Here is an 11,287-nt window from a genome sequence, read left to right as displayed (position 1 = left end):
CCTGCAGCTTAACCACCCCCCCAGCCCCCTTAGATGCAAGTAGGGGACTCGGGGTCTTGTCTGGGTCTATATTGGAAGAAAACGATCTTACCATGGGCCAGGCAGCGTGCTAAGTGCAGATATATTTTAATCAGCAAGTGAATCTTATCAGAGGTTTCACGGATGAGGAAACCTAGGCCAAGAGAGGTTAGAGGACTTGCTCAGGCACACACAGTCTGTATGAAGTAAAGCTGGCACTTGAATCCTTCTCTATGGCACTCCTAAGGGTCCTGACTCCCACCACACTTCCCAGGTCTGGAAAGCATCTGTGGTTCCTGCAGGGTCTGCAGTAGCAGTGAAAACAATGTCAACTAGGGTAGGAATCTTCAGAGCCAAAAGGTGGAATTCCTCTGGAGTGGTGGTGGTGGTGGTGGGGGATGGGGGAGTTCCTGGGCTGCCATTCCTGCCTTTCTGTCAAATAAAAGGGAACTAGGTGTGGAGGCACCCTACTGTGAGCTTTGCACAGCTGGACTGAGGCTGGAAAGAAGAGTGTGGAGAGAGATGCTTACATCTCCTCCCCCTTCCTGGAAAATAACTTTGCATTTGAAGGGAGAAAGAACGAGTGAGTAAATCTGTAACTGGGATTTGGTGGTTACCATTTATTGGGAACCTACTATGTGCCAGACATTGGTATTATTTTTATGTGAAGAAGAAAAACAGTTCGTTTTTATGCAGGTGCACTCAGAACCACCGAATATTTTTTTCTATTCGGGTTCAATTACAACGCTCTACACTGTGGTAAGATTTGGGGAGAGGCGGGGAAGGGTGCGGGGAGAGGCAGGGGGCGGTCCCTGCCTCTCTTGTCTCCACCTTTTATTTTGACCGGTCCGATGGTGACAGCCTCGCACTAGGACCCAGGCGCCAGAGCGCCTCCGTCTGTCCTGTAGGTTCATTCAATCTCCCATACACACAGACCCACAGCGAGACCGACACACACTCACACACACTGGAACACACAACTGCACGCAGCGAGGCTCAGGAAGTCAGGTCGCCTCCTCGCCTCGGCGCTTTCTTCGCTCCAGCCAGCCGGGTCTCCCCTGGGGCCCTTAGCTGCCCGGCCGCGCAGCCCCAAAAGAGGACGAGCTCGGCGGACCCCGGTCCCTCCATGGGCAAACGCGGGCGGCCGCGCAAGGAGGCGCGCTGCGAGGGCGCGGGGCTGGCCCCCGCCGCGCCCCCGGCAGTGGCCGCGCCCCAGCCCCCGGCCCAGCCGGAGGAGCCAGCGGGGGCCAAGCTCAGGTGCCCCTTCTCGGACATTTTCAACACCAGCGAGAACTCGATGGAGAAGCACATCAACACTTTTCTGCAGAACGTGCAAATTCTGCTCGAGGCCGCTAGCTACCTGGAGCAGATCGAGAAAGAAAACAAAAGTAAGTTTGGGGGCCCCTGCTCCTCCGGGCGCCCGGCTCTTTCTTCCTCGCCGACTTGGGTGACCCCGGTGGCCTGCCTGGCCCCCGCTCCCCCCAACACACACATCCAGCCCTCGGCAGTAAAGCTGATGACACCGGAGAAAGGACACGCACGCACAAAGCTGCTAAAGATGTAACAAAGACGAGCGGGGGGTGGGGTGGGGGAGGGGGGCCTGTCGGTGCGTCCGTCTGTCGGTCTCCGAGAGGCTGGGAGGACCGCTGGGGCGAGGAGCGGGGGAGTGCTGTTATATGCTGACAACTAAGCCAAGAGCTCTTCTCTTCGAGGTCGCCTTTCTTCCCTTTTTTTTTTTTTCGGAGCTTACTCGGGCAGACAAGTGTTGTTTTTCTGTCGCTCGTTCCTGGGTGGGGTGGGGATTAGAAGCTGAAAGTTGGAAACCGTAGGCAGAGCTCAGCAGCTCCAGAAAGAAAACACACAGACACACACGACAACGATAACAACAACCAAACAGCCCTCCACGGCGTGGGCTCTGGCTGACTCGGCTCTGCTTCTCCCTCCTGTCTACTTTGCTTTTTCCTCTCCTCTCGCAGCAGGGCTGGGCTCAGGCCATTGCGTCCACAGATACAGTTCCCTTGCGCCTCTATTGCCCTGGGGTGCCCCTGTCGCCCCCTCCCCCCACAAAGAAACTGGCTGGCAAAGCCAAGCAGGGCCAGCAGCTCGCCCCGACTCGCCGTCCTGCGCTCGGGAAACTTGGCGAGGGGGACACAGCTAGAAGGAAACTTTGGGATCTCGCAGGAAACAATAGTTGGGGAAGAAGGTGTGGGCTGTTATGTGCGGTTTCCTTATTTTCCGGGAGACGGCTCCTGACTGAGCGCGTTGGGAGAGAAAGACAAATGCCTTCCTGGTGGATTTATACTGCCCCCCCCCCCCATTCAGGTGGAGAGAGACGAATTGTGGGGGTGTGCTGGGAGCCCCACCCCAGCGTGGCCTCCTTTTTATATTTGTTTCATTTTTGGCCCTGCCGGTTGGGTCCCCCAATTCTCCCCAGGCAGTCGACTCAGCTCCCTAACGGGGGCACGCGTGTGCGGTGTCTCCAGCACGGTCCTCAAATAATAGCTGCGAGAAGAGGGAAGGGGCCGACGCAGACAGACCGAAAGACTAGAGAAAAGCAGACTGTTTAATCTGTCCGAACAAGTAGGAAGATCAATGAGTTGGGGACGGGGCGGGGGGGGGGTAATGGTTCGATTGCAACGTGTCAGATTTTGCAACCTCCCCCAACAAACAATAACAACCCTCAAACACAAAAACACCTTAGCTGACCGACATCCCAGGCCTTCAGGGTTAAAGTAGCTGTGTGATGGCAGCAAAATCGTGCGGTAGCTTAAGGCAAAAACAAGGATTTGTGTTGGGAGGTCGGCGGTGCGTTCTTTTCTTTTCTTCTCTCCTGTTTTTTCGGAGTGCCTGGGTTGCGAGAAAGGCGCATCGCCGGCGGTGTAGCCGAATCAGTTTGCAATTATTCACTCCGGGGTGTGGGGGTGGGGAATGTGCATTCGTCAAGAGGGTAGTTTCTGAAAAGCCATAGCTGTTGGGGAGCTGGGTGAAGACGTGGTTTTGTTTGGTGTGTTTGCTTTTGTTGGAGGGGGGAGGGGCGTGATTTCTTTAGCTATTCCCTGCCCGGGTCCCCCGTTCCCCGGAGTCTGTCCCGTGGCGCCGGCTCTGGCGGGGGATGCACCCAAATAGGGCACCTTGGTAGTGTGTGGCAAACCTGGTTTGCCCCCTAGACCCCCGCCCCAGAGAGGTGTACTAAGGAGGCGGCTGGAGCTTCCACCGCGTCCCGCCCCCCGCCCCCCCAAGCTTTCGCAGACAATCAGAGACCTCCGCCCCCACCCTCCCGCCCCAGGCCGCCGCCACCTCCTTGTTTACCCGGTGCCGGGGCTCCGGCGTGGCCACCAGTCACGTAAGCAGAGGGCCGGGCGCGCCGCGCTGGGCTGCCCCGCACAGAGCGGGCCAGCAGCAGCGGAGCCGGGTTCCCGAGACTGTGGAAGCCAAGCGGCTTCCTCCCGGTCCCTTTCCCGAGGCGTTCGCGCTGCAGGCCCCCCGAGCGGGGCTAGGGAACCTCAGCGCCCCAAAGTCAACTTAGTGTGCGTCATCAGCCCCTCGGCCCAGCTGCCCCCCTCCTCCGTTCGGCTCCGCGGGAGTATTTTTAGCTCTCTTGCTTCTTTTCGGCGCCGCTGTTTGGCTCAGCATGACGTGATGCCAGCGGCCCCCAGATTTCCCCGAGAGCGTGGGGCGCCGTGCCGTGCTCCGTTGGACTGCGAGGACCCTGCTCTAGGCCCTCGCCCCCTTCCCAACAGCTCCCGCAGGCAAGGGTGACCTCCAACAAACTAAGGGCTACCATCCACCGGGCCCTCTATTATCTCCCCTGCAAACAGGAGCGGCCCACGGGGGCCACTTTATTTTCCTCACTCTCGGTTCCCCCTCTCCTCCCGGTCTGGGTCTCCCGGTACGGAAAACAGTGGGTCCTACGTCTGCCTTGTTTTATTGGGGGCTTTTCTCCGCGCTGGCGGCGCTCGCCGTTGTTTTCTGCTCGCTGCACACAATGCCCGCGCGTCACGGCAGTCCGCGTGTGCACCGCAATAACGCGAGTCGGGGGGCGGGTCGTGCGTGCGCCGATCTCGGGCACTGCGGGTTGCTCCGCGCGCGCGGGGCTTGTTTTGCTTCAGAGCCCCGCTTTCCGAAACGCTTACATCATTCGGTTGTTGGGGGAGGGAGGGGAATCGAGGCGTTCCGATAGGATTCCAGCATCTCAGGTCCCTGGTTTTTGGAAGGAAGCAGGGACCCTAGCTTTTAAATTATTTTTATGATGGGGGCGGGCTCAAGTTTTGTTTGTTTTGCAGGGTTTTGTTTTTGTTTTTGCTTTTGTTTTTAGGTCACTACTGTAAAGGGCATTACTGGCCGGCTCAGGTGCACAACCTCCCCGCCTTCATTTCAGCCAGTTCTCCTGTAATCACTTGATCTCAGTTTCTCCGCCTCCTCCTCTTCCCCCTCCCAGCTAGAGACACATGGTTTCCACATGGAGACAAACTTCTTTCCTCTGACTGGACTTGACCTAGCTGCGTAGCTCAGCCAATCGGCAGCTTTAGCTTCCTCTGACGTCACGCGTTGCTGAGGCTTGAGACTGAGGGGTGGAACCAGGAGGCCGGCCAGAAAATCTCTGGGAGCTGTAGTGCGGCCAGCTGGTACAATTTCTTCTTAAAGGGACGCTCTTCACCCCGGCGACGGGTGTTGAGCCTCAATTCTCCATTTCGGGTTCAGTGAGACACTTTCTAAATGCACCGATAGACCCTGTTCATGAGTTCACACGTTCTTTTTTTTTTTTTTTTTTACTGTTTGCAAAGTACTTACTTGGCAGGAGCTTGCCTTATTTTCCACTGTCACCAGAACTGCTTTTCATTGCCTAGTTGAGGTTTCCGTACTAGGAGTGTTCACCAAGTGTGTCCACAGTACGGAATTATTCCTAGTAGATATGATGCGTTTTCTTGTGGGAGAGGGTTCAAATTAAGTCACCCAGTATTGATTGTTTTGTGCAAGGCAAGGATTCCTTAGAATATGCAGGTACATTCTCCCGAAGTTCAAACTGATGTGAGTCCCTAAGAATCTCAAATCATAGGCCTCCAGAAATATTAATCATGGATACTGTGACCCTGTTATCACAAATTCAGAAATTATATATAAATAACCTCTGACATAATCACCTATATCCATTTGGGGTCCAGTGAAGAGGTAGCAATTTAGGACTGACTGATTATTAGAAAAAATATTTACTTCCTGTTTTGGAAAAGGTTAAAACTGAAAGGGAAGAAGAAAGAAATTCACAAAGGGGTGTGTTGGGCACAAAAGCTGTTCAGAAGGCAGGTGGAAGTTACTGTAATGGGTAAGGCCTAAAGGACAGAAATGGGCTTCCCAGTGTCTAGGGAAGGTGGCTTTGGGGCAATGCTTAAGATAGAGAAGAATGATGGAAGTAAATGGAAGTAGAAGCCATGTGTTGCCCTCTGGAGTGGATTACCTGGACTTGACGATGAGGTGCTTTTCTAGGGGCACTGACAGGCCAAAAAGCAGCCTCTTCCTCCTGAGGGAGTAAGCTGCTGATGTGTGGTGTCATTTGGCCCCACCTTGCCTTCCTGACTTAATCTCCTCTGCTCCCGTCCAGCAGGTCCACCGGCAAGCAGACTTCACAGTCATGCCTCTGTGCTTGACTCAGACTCTTCCCTCTGTGTAGAATATGCCCATTCTCTTACTCCCCTGGGGTTATCTTTGTCTTACCCACCTTTCAATTCCTAGGTCAGTTCCCACCTCCTCCAGGAAGCCTCCCCTGACTATTTCTTAAATCAGCGTAGTTGACAGAATGAAAGCTTTACAGTTACCCAGAGCAAGGCCCAAATTCCTCCTTCACTGCTTACTGGCTATGTGATCTTGGGCACAAGTTACCTAACCTCTCAGATTCCATTTCTTTTTTTTTTTTTTTTTTTTTTTTGTAGAACGGGGATAACAATAGCATGAGCCTCCTGTCATTGCTGAACAACTAACCGAGATGCTCCATTTAAACATTTAAAGTACCTGGAATATAGTAGCTGCTCAATAAGTAGTAACTATTTTGAGCTTTAATAATCAGTACTATGCAATTTTCTACTTGCTTGCTTTGCATTAGCTTTCTCCTTAGAGGGAGATGATTAGCATCTTAAGGGAAAAGATCACCTACAGTACTTCAGTGTATGTACCATCACATATAGCATAACACTGGGCACACAGTAGACACCTTATATACATTATTTGATTGGTTGGATTTGTCACTTATTGGCTACGGCACAGTGATCAGGTTTGAAGGCCAGGAGACACATGACAGGCTTTCTGAAGACGTGATGGGCTTTCTGAAGACATGGAGAAGAGCTGGAAATACCGATCTCTTCCAAGGAGGAAGGATGTCTCCCATAATCAACACAGATTGCCCTTGGGCTGTAAAGACCAGGGCCTGTAAGGAGATGGTAGGTCAGGTCTGGAGAACTGAAACTGCATACTGTCATCAGCTGTGACTCTGCAGATGGATCAGTTATGGGCTTAGAGAGCAGGGAACCAGGGCAATTTGTGCTAAAATTGAGGGCTTTCATGGCAACAAATGTTTATGCAGGTCACATTTCTGCATGGCAGCATTTTATGATTCATTCATTCATTCATCCTACAAATATGTATTGAGCATTTACTATGTGCAATTGCTTTTTTTTTTCTTGAAAACTCTGTGGGTTGATTTATGGTGGGAGTGGAGTGGGGTATTTGTTTTTGGTGGAGCTGTGTAAAGAGCATTCTTAAATCAGGCTTCTATTTCCTCTGCATTTTAAATTATGTTCCTCAGACTCAACTTTTTTTTCAGTTTTAAATATGATCTTGGCCCATTGGTAAATGTCAGAAGTAGACTTTTGAGGATACTGTTGTAGCTTTCAGAGTTCCAGAGCTCCAGGGTCTGGGTCCTCTGTGGAAAGGAACCAGGAAAAGCAGCTGGGCCTTAGGATGTTGGAGAGGCTGAACTGGGCCATTTCTGGTTTAGGGGGGAAAAGTTGCTCCACCAGGTCCAAGACAAAATAACAGCTGCTCACCTACCTTCCCTCTCTGACCAAAACACTCTCCCATTGACAGGGGATTTTCATTTGAGGATGGCTGGCAAAAGTCTAGAGGCAGAACTAAGGGAAATGAAGAGGGTACCAGCATGCAGCAGCAACAATTAATTGCACTACTACCATTTATTAAGCACTGGCTTAATACTGGCTACCATTTATTAAGCACTAACTGTCTACCAAGTTTGGGGTTAAACATGCATTATCTCCTTTAGTCTTCACAACTCCATGATGTCTACAATTTTATTACCTCCATTTTACAGAAGGGGTAACTGAGGAACAGGGAAGCTCAGTAACTTGCCCAGAGGTCACATGGTTAGTAACAGCAGAGTTGAGTTTTGAACCTAGGCCTCTGACTCCAGAATGAGCCTGTGGTCTTAACCATATAGGCGTGTATGCATTTTCCAGCCAAGGAATGAAGTCCAGACAGGTGAAATGACTTCTTCAAGGTCACCCAACAACCTGAAGCAGAGTGGTTATTTGAAACACTCTGTTGATTGTCCAAAGTCTTCCTGTACACACTCTGCTTAGAAAAGCTTTAGAAGTAAGGCTGGAGGCAGAATAACCAACCAGAAAGGGTTTTTTTCACCCCCCTTCGGAGTTGTTCAACTCTTCTGGCCCTAACTCAAGTCAAGGCTCCTAGGAAACACCACCCCCTCCTGCTGCCTTTCCCAAGTCTGTCCTCTGGACATATTAGAAGACTTGGGGCTGTTGCTATGGTACTGGGGCCAACAGCAGGTTTATCAAAAGCTGGGTCTTTTGCCTTTAAAAAAAAAAAAAAACAAAACCTGGCCCTGCAGAAACGAGTTGGCCACAAAGATTTGCATCCGTCATTGTGGCTTGTTCTGTTTTAGATCCCCCTGCCTCCCCACCCCACCCCCTCTTCCCTACTACCACCACTTTCTATAAATACATTTGGATAAATATTGATTTAAACTGGGTTTCTGGAGGAGAAGCACACGGTTGCCCTGGCCTGGTCCTCACTTAGATACCACCAGTATGCCAGGCCCGACAAACCTAATCCCTGACAGCTCTGGCTTCCCAATGACCCGTTTTGGGGAGGTGAGTTGTGGTTTTGTGGCTTTTGAGTTAAAAAGGAGAGAGAGAATGAAAAAGAAGGGTAAAAAGCAACAACCCAGCAAGAAATGGGAATCTTCCTGCAGAATGAAGAAAGCCATTTTCAGCAGGCAGAAAAGGGGGGAAGTTTATTGCAGCCTGGCCTTCTGAACTAGTTCTCTTCCCTTTCCCATTCTTCCTTCCACTCCATTTTGGGTTTTGTTTTTAAAGGAGGCAGGTGGTTAGACAGAGCGAGGGCCCGAAGGAGCACCAGAGGTCACAGAGCATCCGTCAACTTCACTATACAGATGGGGAGGCTGAGGCCCAGAGAGGGACAGTGGCTTGCCCAAGATGACACAGCAGAGGCAGAACCAGGTCCTTCTGGGCTATGTTCTCTCCTGCCTGTGAGAATGGGTCTCAGGCAGAGCCCCAAACTGGGCTTTTGTTTTACAGGTCAGATGCTCATAAAGTCAGCAATTCTCAACCCTAGTTTACTGATCCCAGGGTGTGTCTGGTTATTGCAGAGGTCATTGCAACATTCTCAATAGTCTTTCAAAGTGAAGCTAATTTGAATTTGCCATTTAGAAAAAATATTTTCTTTTACATTTAGGGTGGGGGGAGTGGGAGATGCCCAAAGGTGGTGACAGTGACAGGATGGCTACCCAGCCATAACTGAGAAGGTGGAATTCAAATCTTCCTGGAGGAGCCCCTCCTTCTGGGGGTGGAGGGTGGAAGCTCTGAGCTCACAATGCAGAGAAGCTTCAGATCCACAGGGACAGACACCTGGTCTCTTCTGCTAAACTAAAGGGAAGTAATTGTCTCTGATATGATTGTCCCTGAGTGGCCTGGCTGGAGGTGTTAAAGGTGTCAGCAGCTGACTTGATCTCTCTGGCCAAAACTGATGGGCATTTGCCACCATCCTCCTGAGATGGAGGTTCCTTCTTTGCTTCCTCATCTTGGCAGAATGCTGTGCAGGGCCCCTTGCTTGTGAAATATTTTGAAAGTTCAGGTGACCCTTATTTTGAGCAATACATCTCCAGGAAATGTATGTACATAGGATCCCTTTTTCAAAAACTTAGATTAGAGAACCTCTCTTTAAAAGGCTCTTGTGGCAAGTACTTTTATAAAATGTGGAATTATGTTTTCTGCCAGGAATTCTCCCTAAGTTTGTTCTGTGAGTTCATTCATTCATCTGTTCATCAAACTGATATTTAAGGAGTACACACTGCTTTATGTCAGGCTCTGTGCTAGGACCTGGATGTACAGTCCCTGCCCTCATGGAGTTATATTCTCCATTCCAGTGCCAGGGTTTAGACATTCAGTTATTTTAAAGTAAGCCTCAAGAATGTGGGACTGCATCTGACTTGGCCTTTGATTCTAGCTATCATTACAGACAGAATGAAAATTTGTGTTGGGCTTCCAAAATAAGGAATAGTCCCTCCCCTCCCTGCATGGACCCTCCACCCCCCAGCCTGGTGTTTAAAATCCTTTGTGTTTCATGTTTATCCTTGTAATTTTTACAGAGCTGGCGCTTTTTTTTTTTTTTAAAGCTGCCTGAGCTTAGGAAATCAAGTACCATGTAAGCAACCTTGTAAATAAACACATTCCACTCAGTTCTTTACAGATTGGGGCATTCTGCACTTGGAGGATTGTCCGTACCAGTGTTCCTACCAAGCCTGCTCTCCCATACAACATGCCCTTGGCCACATACCTCTAATAGCCAACTCCAATGTCTGCTAAGGAAATTTAAACACAGCAAAATTAGAAAGATAAACACAATGTCCTGTGGGAGAGAAAGATTGGGAAATTTAAACAAAAGCTAATAAAAGGGGATTTGGAGTACCTGCTATTTGAGATATTTTACTCTGTATCTTTATTCCATTAGCAAGGATACTTGAATAAAAATGATTTGGACTTTTAATACTGTTGTATAAAAATATTAAATGTTGTATTAATGGAGGGCATGCCCAGGGCTGCTCTGTTTCTGGCCATGGGTGGCAAGTGTGAGCTCACATGGCCTTTGTTTTTATTTCTGCAAGAGTCCAGAGCTACCTTATAAAGTCCCTGTGTTAGCTCCTTCTTACCTTCACCACACTTGACCACCTCTACCATATTTCTTGACTCCCAAGACCCTGAGTGTCTTGTATACAACTTTCTTTCGTTCTTTCCACCAGCTGGAAAATTTAGCTCAGTTCAACAAATAATTTCTAACACCAGTGAGGAGACACGCACTGTGCTTGGTGCTTCCAAAGTTCAGTATGTATGGTCTCCAGTTTTCGATCTATATTCCAGTGCAAATGATAGACAAATAGAGACCAATAAATAATACTTGTCTGTCTCCTGGGAGTCTGATAGTCTGTCCCCAGGGGGCCACTAACAAGAGCAATGTCATCTCTGTTTTCCAAAGGAATAGTGATAATGGTCCCTTTTACTGAGCTGTTACTATGAGCCAACACAATGCTAAGTGCTTTATAGTAAATCCTCACAACCCTCCAACAGGAGGGTGCTATAATTATCCTCATTTTATAGATGAGGAAAGCCTTAGCAAGGCTCACTAACTTTCCCAAGGCCACCTACCAACAAAGAGTGGAGCTGAGACTTGAAACCAGGTTTTTCTTTCTTCCAAGGACACTTCAGGGCTCTGAGAGATGCGTCAGAGAGCAAGAGGCAAAAAGTGGAATCTGGAATGTTTGACATCCAGGCTGAGGGTCCCCTTGGGGATGCTTCCCTGGAGTGACTTCCTTTACTTGCCACTCATCCTAGGGCAGAGAGAGGGCAGCCAGAACCTTCCGGGGCTCTTTACACACTGACACTGAAGCCAGATAGGGCCCTTTTTCTGGGAGGCCATGGTCTAGGTGTTGCCACTTGCACTGGCAGTACCACCTTGCCCAGCACCCCCTGGGGAACTCACCTGACCAGTAGGGCTCCCTGCATGCTAGGGTGTCAGGGGTGTGAATCCACACCCTGTCAGGCTCTGCTAGGGTTCCTGAAGGTGCCTGAGCTGGTAGGGCAACTGGTCTGGCCTACGCTTGGCAAGTGTGGGCGGCACAGATGAGTTTAGGCCCTGGCTGCCACCTTCCCAGTGTGGGCCAGCTGGGTCCGGTCAAACAGCACAGGTCCAACCTCTTCCTCTCATCCATCGAGATCTAGGAAACAGGAGT

General features: G+C 50.1%; 1 protein-coding gene across 1 annotated transcript in view; it reads left to right on the top strand.

Annotated features, from left to right (window-relative positions):
• The first annotated feature begins 901 nt into the window (after nt 1–901).
• Nucleotides 902–11,287, top strand: part of MXI1 (MAX interactor 1, dimerization protein) — a 77,407-nt gene continuing 67,021 nt past the window's right edge. The window contains exon 1 of the mRNA XM_006189352.3: nt 902–1,406. Within this exon, the coding sequence (XP_006189414.2) occupies nt 1,145–1,406 (262 nt within the window). The 5' untranslated portion in view covers nt 902–1,144. The remainder of the gene's footprint in view (nt 1,407–11,287) is intronic.

This window comes from Camelus ferus, chromosome 11 (genome assembly GCF_009834535.1).
Source record: "Camelus ferus isolate YT-003-E chromosome 11, BCGSAC_Cfer_1.0, whole genome shotgun sequence".
NCBI lineage: Eukaryota > Metazoa > Chordata > Mammalia > Artiodactyla > Camelidae > Camelus > Camelus ferus.
The sequence above is the reverse complement of the archived record's forward strand: the minus strand, read 5'-3'. Positions and strand labels throughout refer to the sequence as shown.